This window comes from Cryptomeria japonica, chromosome 7 (assembly GCF_030272615.1).
Source record: "Cryptomeria japonica chromosome 7, Sugi_1.0, whole genome shotgun sequence".
Lineage (NCBI taxonomy): Eukaryota > Viridiplantae > Streptophyta > Pinopsida > Cupressales > Cupressaceae > Cryptomeria > Cryptomeria japonica.
This window is the reverse complement of record NC_081411.1, coordinates 523,786,789-523,798,835: the sequence shown is the minus strand read 5'-3', so window position 1 is coordinate 523,798,835 and position 12,047 is coordinate 523,786,789. Positions and strand designations below refer to the sequence as shown.

Sequence of the window (12,047 nt, the reverse complement as noted above, 5' to 3'; positions counted from 1 at the left end):
ATTGCATAATCTAATATAACTTTCAGAGATAACTTGAGTTTGGAATAAACATGATGCTCGAAAAATATTTAACTATGAGAATATAAGACGATGAGTTTGACCAATATTCAGCTGAGAGAAGTGCTTCCCCAAAATATGTCATTCAATAGTCACAGCAATTGAGAATGTGCATGGAAGTATCAGACAGTAAATTTTTGAAGGTGAGTCAATACTAATCCAACAGTTTTCTAATACTAAAATCTTGATGTCTTGGACCATGTTCAATACTCTATTGTCTCCTGATTACACAGATCAATCAAATTACACAGAGCATTCAAATTCAATGTTTCAAGGATGGCAGTGATCATGGTCTGTAGCGGTATTTATATTAGTTGATGCTTCCCAAGCCTTATGTTGGCCACAAGAAAACAATTCTTTCCACATTTGTGAGCCTTTTTAAGAGACTCCATGCTATGTGGCATAACCAAAGTCTGCTTTGATTTTTGTGTATCTCATGATGTCTAGTGCATTGTAAACTCCATTAAGTCTGACCAATAACTTAAACTGTCAATTTTCCCCTAGTTCTAGACTTCTTCCAATAGGTGAAGTGCTCAGATAGTTTAATAATCAGAAATGCCTGTTGTAGACATTGCTATTAAGAAAAACATGAGATACCTTTTGAAAAAGCACAGTAAAATTTAAGATGAATATGTTTTGACAGCAGTTTTCGATGTTACAGGATGTATCTTTGGGGCCGAGGCATGTAAATCTAGTTTTCGGTAGTTCAGAACTTAAAACTTGTTCTCCACACAAATTAGCTAGTTCCTATAATAGACGTTAGTGGAACTTCAGAATATTAGATTAATGAATTTCTTCAATTTCTCACACAATGATGGTGTAGCTGTCTTTGATATCAATGTCTGTTTCAAATGAACTGAAATTGCAGGATCTTTGGAAGGTGATGGACAATTATTAACAAATAAAATTAAAAACTTTGAACTGTAATGTTATATACGTATAAGTTATTTAGTAATTTACTGTCTTCTTGTTGCAGACATATCTGCAGTCTTTGACTGTTAGGTTAGAAGAAATGAGAGTGAAGCGCCGAGATACAGAGCAATGGATGCGCCATCGTTTACTTCCAGAAAACCTCAGGGAACGCGTCCGCCGGTATGACCAGTATAAGTGGTTGGAAACAAGAGGGGTAGATGAAGAGACTTTAATTTATAATCTGCCAAAGGATCTGAGACGTGATATAAAACGTCATCTTTGCTTGGATTTGGTCAGGAGGGTGAGTTAGACTACTCGATTTGTTTTCTAGAAATTATATATACGCGTGTGTATGTCTGTACACACACACACACACACACACACCTATATATATATATAGGATAGATCTTGCTCCTTTGTTGCTTCAATATTTACTGTTTTTTTTGGTATGGCTTTGCTCAGGTACCTTTGTTTGAGAGTATGGATGAACAACTTTTGGATGCAATGTGCGAACGACTCAAGCCATCTCTTTATACAGAGCATACATATATTGTAACAGAGGGAGATCCAGTTGATGAGATGCTTTTCATTATTCGGGGTCATTTAGAAAGTGACACAACAAATGGAGGAAGAACTGGGTTTTTCAACCGGGGTTTACTCAAACAAGGAGATTTCTGTGGGGAGGAACTACTGACATGGGCTTTGGATCCCAAGTCTGGTGCAAACCTTCCGTCTTCTACAAGAACTGTGAGAGCCTTGACTGAGGTAGAGGCATTTGCACTAAGGGCAGAGGATTTGAAGTTTGTTGCAAGTCAATTCAGGCGTCTACATAGCCGTCAGGTTCAGCACACTTTCCGTTTCTATTCTCAACACTGGCGAACTTGGGCTGCTTGTTTCATTCAAGCTGCATGGCGTCGATACTGTAGAAGAAAAAATGAAGAGATTCGCCGCAGAGAGGAAAAACGACTGCGAGCAGCTCTTTCAGGGAACGGAAATGCTTCTCCTAGTCTTGGAGCAACTATATATGCATCTCGATTTGCTGCTAATGCCTTACGTTTTCATAGACAACGTAATTTGCAGCTTCCAGAAAGGACAACCCCAGTAATTAAGCTTCAAAAGCCAGCAGAACCAGATTTCAGTGTTGAAGATGCTTGATGAAACTAGAACACGAGGGAATAAACATCTTTCCTCCTGTGAATGTGTGCGTTATGTATGCTAGGTTTGAAAACTTGTGTAAATAGCTTTTCAAAATTGCCACCTTGTACTGTCCCATGAAAAATATTTTTAAAAAATTGTATCCTTAATATCCGTGCTCAAAAAAATCAAGTCTGAAGATTAGGATCTGTCAAGCAATCTAATGCCCAATGCACTGTACGGATACACACCCATCTGAATACATCAGAGTTCATTGAGAATTTGTTGATGATTATGTTTATATATTCTTTAAGCGTTTCAAATCTATAATGCAATATATTCATTTTCCTCTTATGGTTTGAACTTGTAATTAGTGTTGGGTATAATTCTTCATTGATTCGAGCAGAAAGATAAAATAGTGAACTTGACATTCAAATTCTGTGAGATTGCCATCAAAAGAGATCTAAGATTTTAGCAGGCTGGATTAGAGAATTTAAAGTTGTTTCTTGGCGACTCCACTCCATGTTATAATAGCATGCCCATCAAGCATATAGCTTACTTCAAACATGGGAGGTTCCACATCTTGTAGATACGTTACCATCTATTTATCACCTTTGAAATCTCCATGTAATCAACGAATACTGAAGTGTTACGTTAGCATTTTGATTGAGCATTCAATGGTGTGATTGCCGAAGATCAATAATTATTTACAGCTCAGTTAGAAAAACATAAATCAAAAGTTCTATTTCTTGACATTACCTACCGTTACTGTCTCGATACCGAGAGACAACAGAAAATGGAAACTAATTGTGATTATCAGCATCCCATGGGGAACAAACTAGCCCATACTCGTACTATTTCTAGATTCCAATCCCCTTGTCCCATAGTCCAAAAAATGCCAACTAGCCTATACTCGTATTATTTCTAGATTCCAATCCCCTTGTCCCATAGTCCAAAAACTGCCACAATCATATTGGAAAATAAAAAGATTTATTACTATGAATGGGGTGATATAAATCAGCTAATTTTGTAGTTTAAAACCTGGAGTGCATTAGAGAAAAGTGAGTGCAACAATAGAAAAATGAATGTGGGGGTTGTCACAAAATTTTATTTGGTGATATGATGTCCCAACTCTTAACTTGCCAAGCATTGCATTAACCGCCTCAATTAAATGACACCGTGTGCGCAGATCGTTCGTGTGATGCTAATATGCAGGATAATGGTAAGCATATTGGCATCAATACTAGATGATCATAAATTATGTACAAATCTAAGTTTAGTATTAAATATGTATAATGGCGAAAATTGCATATCTGTGCTTCCTTTCTTTATGTTTTCGGCCTACTTCAGTTACTGTCGTAAATGAAATAAGTGGCTCAGAAGTGGCATATTCTTTCACGAAAAACCTCTCATATCCCAATATCTGTCATAGTTGCTCCTCATATTTATATTCCAAATTCTAGATGCATTATTCCACCCTTGATAAGATTTGTTGTCATAGATATCTTTTAAAATTCAAAAAATTAAATTCTTGACTTACTAATCATTCCACTAGCCAATGTGAGCCAACCTAACATCCATAGTGTGCTTTATTGTATTTTACGAAAATACACTCATTCATTTTAAGAACACGAGATACACATACTAAGCACTTACACAACCTAGCGTTTTGGAGAGCAAAGAGAATCTAGCTGCATTTACATCAAAGCACATCATCTTAGGACCATTGCATGCTTCCATACTGTGTGATCATTTTCTTTGAGGGGATTGATTGAGGAGAACCTGATTCTTGTGATCTGATAGATTCTCCAAAGGTGTTTGTAAGCAACTCTTGGCCTTTGACAAATTTAGACATTGGAGGATTGAGACAAACATGTTTCAAACTACCAAAATAGCTCAACTAAGTTTACAAGTTACTTAAATGGCCTTCAATTTGTGATATATTTCACATCACAAAAATCAAATTTTGAGTTTTCACATTTAGTTTTACTTATTTCAATGAGCAATTGTAGCTCTACAATTTGGGTTAAATATTTCTTAAACATAAAGGAGGGGTAAAAATTTATTAAAAACAAGAAGTACAAAGCAAGGCATTACATGGCCATATCAAGCTCAACTAAGTGAAGCAACTATTGATACAAATCCGGGGGTAACTGAGCCCAATCCACCACGTTCCAATCATGAATATGATCATAGGCCCACTTGGCTAAACAATCAGCAACACCATTCCATTCTTTAGGAATATGGGTAAAAGTAACAGACTCCAGAGAAGCACATAGGTTGAGAATCTAATCAACAATCAAAGTCAAATGCCAACTAACACCATCTAAATGCCGCCTATTCAACAAGCTAACAACAACCTGAGAATCAGACTCACATATGATCATGCGCCATCCCAGTTTACTTGCATGTTCCAGAGCTAATAAAATGGCCCGAGCCTCCATTAAATTATTAGTATGAAGACCCATCTAAACAACAAAGATAAACTGAACATCTCCAGAACAATCCCGACCCACACCTTCGATACCAGCATGGCCAGGGTTTCCATGAGAAGAGCCATCCGTGTATATTTTTAGAACTCCCTGAAGTGGAGGAGACCATCTTCCCTCCCTATTGACCTTTGGAGTAGGGTGTCTACACCTATTACGCATGAACTATTGTTGTGGTAGAGGTTGATAAAGACGATTAAAACACCCAACATCACAAGGAACCACCAATTCAGTCATATCACACTTAGCCGCAACAATTTCTCCCAGAGAATGCAAGTTTTTCCACAAGCGAGGGGCCTCCAACCGTGCATCCTAAAAAATCCGATGATTTCTCTCTAGCCAAAGGTTCCAGATAATGAAGGATGGTCCAATAGCCCAAGCATCTTGAAGAAAGGAAGTAGAAACAGGGACCGTGCCCCACCGATCCACATACTCAGCTCACGAGGAAACATGCCTACAGGGTATATTCCAAACCCTCCAAAAAAAATGCCAAATCTCCCTAGCATAAGAGCATTGGAAGAAGAGATGAGAGACACTTTCCTTAGCATCACAACACATCACACACATTGAGGGGCCATTGAAACCATGCTTGCACAAATTATCCCAAGTGAGACACCGGTTTTGAACCACTAACCACATGAAGAAATTACAATTGGGCCAAGACAATTTGTGCCAAACTTGCTTCCAAACAACTGCCTAACCAACTGTCTATAACTAGCAGACACAGAGTACTTCCTAGACACATCAGAACCATCCCAAGCCAAAACATTAGAGCCCCTCAAAGAATTACAAGCACGAGAGGCCAGAAGTTGAGCAAGCTCACACCTATCTCCCTCAGACCCCCTAGGTGGCCACTCAGAAGGATGCTTCCAGCGGAAGGTAACAACCAAACCACAATGCTCAACAATCTTGTAATTCTCAATAGTGTCCCAGCCAGCCACAGTAAAAACATCACAAAGGGACTGAAGGTGAGGGCAAGAAGAGAGAATAGGAGGGTGACCATCCCAAGAATCTAACAAAAAAAGAGCCTGTGACCCCAGAATGAGAGATCCAGAAAAGCGCACGCTTAATCAACTGAGCCCCCACTTTCAGAGTATGCCAAATCACATAACCACTTCCCTCCAAAGGATAGAGAGGAACCTCAAAAGAAGCAACACCCCTAAGATATTTGTGGTTGAGAATACAGGCCCATAATTGATGTTGATGGGTACACCAAAGCCAGTAAAGCTTGGCAACAAGAACTTGACCAGTCAAGATAGAAGAATGTAATCCAAGACCACCCTCTTGCTTCGGTCTACACACAAATTCCCACTTAACGAGGCTCCACTTAGTAGCCAACAAATTGCCACTCCAAAGAAATTGACGAAAGAGAGTATCGAATTCCCTAAGGAAATACATTGGGGCCCCTTGAACAAAGCACCTGTAGATGGGGAGGGCTTGGATAATAGACTTGAGAAGAGTAACTCTAGCAGCTGTAGACAATCATCGATGAGTCCAATGAGTTACCTTCTTCTTTAACTTATCAAGAAGCAACTGCCAGGAGGATCTGGGCTAGCGGCCAACATCAAAAGGAATACCCAAATAGACAAAGGGAAGAGACCCTATTTGAAACCGCAAAATAGATGCAATCCGCCGCTGGATAGACTGAGGAGTATTAAATAAGAAAATAAAGGACTCTTGCTCATTTACTTTCTAACCTGAGGCAACAAGGTAAATATCCAAAACTTTCCTAAAGGATTTAGCTTCCCGAATACGAGCCAACCCCATGAGAGAGGTGTCATCCACAAACTGGAGATGAGAAAGCGTTGGCAGACCCAACCCCCACTGCCAACCATGAATCAAGCCTTGCAAAGCATGAAATTTGAGAAACTGACCCAACCCCTCTGCTGTAATAAGAAATAGATAAGGAGAGAGCGGGTCCCCTTGACGGAGACCCCTGGTAGCACCAAAAAGCCCTAAAGGTTCACCATTCACAGTAACTGAAAATGAGGAAGACGTTACACAACTTATAGTCCAACTCATCCAATCTGCAGAAAACCCAAAAGCCAACAAAATCTTCTGAAGAAAACTCCATTTAACTCTGTCATATGCTTTGGCCATATCCAACTTAAATATTTCTTAATTGAGGCATTTAGTTTTAATTAAAGAAAAAATATTATTTTCTTTACACTTGGGGAACCAACATGACTTCCCGACCTTCTAAATTATAGATTTTTAGATTTAATTTCTAGGATTGCTATATCCTATTTTAAAATCCTATTAGGGTTTGATTTTCCTTTTTTATTAATGCTTCATATTTTTACGTTTCTTTATGATTTGTAGTTTGTAAGGTTTATTTTTGTAGTTTGTTAGTAGTTTGAAAGACTTATTTTTGTAGTTTATTAGTTGTTTGTAGATCAAAACCTTCCTTTCACGAACCCTACAAACCCTTGTTTTCACCTTTAAAATTTGATTTATAGACCCACTTACTTTATTTTTATGTTTTTGTAATTTTGAGAGTGAATTATAGTGCTTTATAATATCCTTTCTCTTAGTTGTTTTATGCTACAATCTACTTGGGACCCCAATCTGTCTTTGTGAATGAGGGAAAATCTTAAACATAATAAGGCTAACCAATCCACTGATAATGATGTATATTTTGATGTTCATCTTGCTAAGAGGATCATGAAGAACAACAACATTATGAGCAAGATCTCACTCTTACTAAACTACTACTTTTTGATTGACCTACTCAATCTCATCAACCCTTGGCTACTATTTAATGTAAGACATTAATGGACACTCCATTTGGCACACATATTCTTTATGGTATTGGTACTTTTTGGCTTCTTATAGTTGTGTACCATCTCATACTTCATCCTTTCAATCCTTTTTCTTCCATAATTACCCCTTCCATTATTGCTACCACTCATATTGTTACCCCTAGTGTGAACCCCACCTCTTCTATCCTAGCCTCTAGTGTTCTATCCACATTTTCCTTTTTTAGTGTTTCTCACATCTTGTCCTTCCACACATAGTAGTGCTATTTCCCATGCTTATGACACTCATATTATTATTCCTTGCTAGTCTATGCACTCTTCATTTAACAATGTGATTTCTCTTTGTTATACTTCCAATATTCTTTCCCTGTAAGGACCTCCATAATTTCAAATTAACATAACTCATAAAATCACACATAAACAAGCATATATCATTGCAACATGTCCCAATATACAAGATTAGAATTGAGAAATTATATCTATACTTAAGGTTGGAGTACATAAGAATTAGTACACAAGTTAATATCAAGGCAGAACATATTCATTTACATTAGACCACAAGGTAAATTACAAAGAATACATAGAAGTTAGATCATGAAAACCACCATGACAAGAACTCTGACATCTATCTGCCTTGAGCACTTACGGACGAGAACATTGCCGGAGCGTGTATCCGCCCTACCACGAAGTAGTTACACTTCTCCATAATCTTTCATGACACAAAAGATTCTTGACCCAACATGAGGAAGACTAACCATGTAAATCTGTTAGGAGTAATGAAGTTGTGCAATATGGTATACTAGTGTAATGATAGCATAGACACACAAGACGCATATAACACACATAAGAAGACACAATCAACAATTTTGCTTATCCATCTAAAATCATTTTAAGATTACAATTCCATCTCAATCACATTTATCTCAATAGATAAACATAACATGAATTATCTCAACATGGAGAGTACACATGATGCATCCACGCATCCATTCTTGAAGACATACTTTAATCTATAGATAAGAATTATGTACATGAGATTCTTAAAAAGAGCACATCATATCTAGCAATTCCAAAAAAATATTTTCAACATATAAGCTCACTAGACTGCATGTATGCAAATGACAGCTTCATCTTTGATACCAATGAAAAATATGAAATCCATACTAATTATATTGTTTTATTTCATCTTACCATTTCTTACCCTTTTATGCCAACTCACTTATTATCTTACTTTCTAAATTTTAAAATTAAAAACTATCCTAAAATTTTCCTATGCAACTTTTTAAGATATTAAATAACTATATATATTTTTTTCTAAACACGAAGAAATTCCAATATCAAATGCCTAAGATTAACTTGCTTTCATTTTTTTATATCTCCTTGCAACTAATTTTTATTCCCACGTGGAAAGCTCGACTTATTATATTAATTTCCTTAGTCTTAAAAGTAACTTCCACGTATAACAACATAAGTATTTCTTTACTTCTTAAGACTTTCTTTTAAAAATAATAAAGATTTACTTTTATATTATTTTATATTTAAGTAAAATGATATATATATATATATATATATATATATATATATATATATATATATATATATATATATATATATATATATGTGTGTGTGTGTGTGTGTGTGTGTGTGTGTGTGTGTGTGAGATAATTTCTCAAACGAAATATGTAATTTCAATATTAGAATAAAATAATATTTTAATCAAAATAAAATATAAAATAAATATACAAATATATCTTAATATTATAAAATATTTTTCAAATAAAATGTGCAGATTTTAATATTGGTAATAAAATAATAATTTATAAACAATAATTTAGTCATTAATAATATCTTGATAAAAATTAGTAAAGAATTATATTTTAATTACAATTCGATATTCATAGGTAATATATTCTGATAAATGATCATTAATAAAATTATTAAATAAGAAATTAAATAGGGTTGTGGCATACTTGCCCCCTAAAAATATGCATCATTGATGCATTAAACAAGATTAAACTTACCACTTCATCAATTAAATGCATTCTATTTTTCATTTTTTGCAAACACTCAAAATATTGAAAACATGCATATCTATCAACTTAATTATCATTTGTGAATATTTAAGAGATTAAAATCATGCATGTTCATCAAACAATCATTTTGAAAGACATATCCTAAGTGAGTGTGTGTGGATTCCATTACTATCTTTCAATTTCACAAGGTTAGGTTACCTCTCTCCGACAATGTTCTCTTTTTTTTTTCACATTGGTGTTGACCTATCTGTAGCACTCATAGAAATAAAACTAAAATATCAATCCATGTTAGCGCCCTTAATTGAAATCAAATTCAAAGATTCTTCGAAACATTATACTTGTTTGAAGAAGATTCACTTATCTCAATGCTTTAACAAGTGAAAACTTTTTTTGTTTCATATTTTCTATAACTTCAAAATCACATAAATGCAAATTCATACCTATGCTAACCATACATTTTCAGTTTGATGAGTTGACCAATTTATCAGATGTTTATTGTCAACATTCTTGACTTGTCCTTATATACACTCCACAATTGTTTTTTAGCTCACTCATAAATATCAATACCACACAAATGGATCATCTCAACATTTAACATCTTTAAGCAAGAAGACTCAAATTGTTCAACAATGAATCACATTATAGCTAAATCACATCTTGATCATATTTAAAGATTAACAAATAAATTATTCGTACGTACCTTTTCACATGGTACTTAGGTGTTTTCATGGATTATCCATGCATACTCACACATCACTTGAAAAGTTAGTTGATCCACCTTGCTATTCATGTGACCTAGGCCCTCATGCCCACTTCGTCACAATAATACAATTAGAATACAAATCACCTACAAGGTTAATAAACCCATCTTTCTAATTTGTGTGACCTGGGCATCATGCCTCACTCATCACATCAAACTTATAGCACAAAATCCTCAATATTGATATCATATTCATGTAAAAATTCAAACGTGACTCATAATATTAATATACTGAGTTAAATACATGAACACACTTAATTCAATACCAACCTCATATGATATCTATATCAACTCATGATTATGCATATATCATTAAGGGTCACATTTTTCCCAATTATTTCCAAAATAAATTTTGCACAATTTACAAAATGAAATTATATCTATATGCATATAAATGATAAAATTACATTTCTCCTGTAATTTGTGCTAGATCAAGGTACAAGTACATATGTATAAACACAATGATTTATCTTGGCTCTCATGCCATGTAATCCCATCCAAATAATTATGAAAAACAAGTTCATTTAAATATTCATCAATGGTACACAAAGACAAGAACATGGTTGAAGCGCTTTTCCACCCAATCATGAAGCCTTATGCTTCCTCGAGATTCTTCCTACTTGAAGAATACCTGACCCTGCAATGCCTAGCGATTTGGAATAAAAGGCAAGAGGGCATCTTGATGCAAGCCTGATTTACTTGCATGCAATTAATACCATGAATATGCAATGCCTAATAATCAAGATATGGCAGAGAATTATTATGAATAATTTTTTCCTAGGCTATGTTCATCTTTTTCAATGAACTCCTAGCTTTGGCCAAAGCACTTTAAAATATAACCGTGATCCTGAAAAGAGGATCACATTCTTTGTATTCCATATTCAACACCCTCCCTGGAAGGTAAGCTTTCCCAACACACATGCATAACAAGTAAGACATACCAACACATGCATATCACATGACATGCCATTCTATTTTCCTTTCCATGCAATAATGCATTCTTTTCCTTGGGTAATTTTCATGCAATACGTCATGCATATGAACTCATGCATTGATAATATCATAATTCTTTAATGCATAATTTGCTATATATGCCTTGTTCTTTCCTTTCCATAATGATATCTACACAATTTCTTTCATAATATAAATATTCATTTTTAATTTGGTTATCGATCATGTTTTGTAATGTTTTTTATTAAGGGAAAACATGTTTTGATGGGCCCCTGAAACCCATTACATCAAAAGATAAAAAGATAGGCACTAAAGCACTACAAAAAGCTAGAGACAACAAACATATAAAAGAAAACTGACCAGAAGATAAAAGGCCAGCAACAGAAAGACAACAAACAACAAACAAGACCGACAAAGAAAAAGCCAAGGCTAAGTAAAGTTCTTAAGCAGCACGACCGCTTCTAGCTAAAGTTGCTCCATGCTATCAACAGTCTGTTTGATTTCCTCAATCTCCCTGCTTTGGCTTTGCTTTTTTCTAGTGCTCGCGCGAGTTCTTCTACCATGACTAGTCTCATTATCTTCAGGGGTGTCTTCCTTCACATTAGTAATGTTCGCAGAGGCCTTATCCCCTTGGTCACTATCAAGCTTACTGATAAGAACCTTCATACTTGCAGAGGCGACCTTTAAGATCTTATGACTCTGCTCCCCTATCTTTTTGAGCGTGTTCTCAACCCCTTCCAACCTTTTTTCAGTAGCCCCAACTTTGTTCTCCAGGATTTGGAAGCTATTACGTTGAGTGTTAATGATCTCCTCGACATTACTGATTGCTTTGGTAAGTTCACTTAAACAATCAGGGAGAGAGCTAAATTTACCAACACCAATAGCCTCTAAAGTCTCAATTTTGTTGGCTTCCTAGGTTTGCTTGGCTTTTATGCTTGTAATTTCCTTTTGA

The 12,047-nt window shown here is 35.4% G+C and overlaps 1 protein-coding gene across 6 annotated transcripts in view; it reads left to right on the top strand.

Moving 5' to 3' along the window:
* LOC131061649 (putative cyclic nucleotide-gated ion channel 8) overlaps positions 1-2,473 on the top strand; it is a 95,062-nt gene extending 92,589 nt beyond the window's left edge. For all 6 annotated transcript variants that reach the window (XM_057995439.2, XM_057995444.2, XM_057995443.2 and 3 more), the window contains 2 exons: positions 1,034-1,270; positions 1,432-2,473. In XM_057995439.2, coding sequence (XP_057851422.2) covers positions 1,034-1,270; positions 1,432-2,124 — 930 coding nt within the window. In that variant the 3' untranslated portion in view covers positions 2,125-2,473. The remainder of the gene's footprint in view (positions 1-1,033; positions 1,271-1,431) is intronic.
* Positions 2,474-12,047: the final 9,574 nt, after the last annotated feature.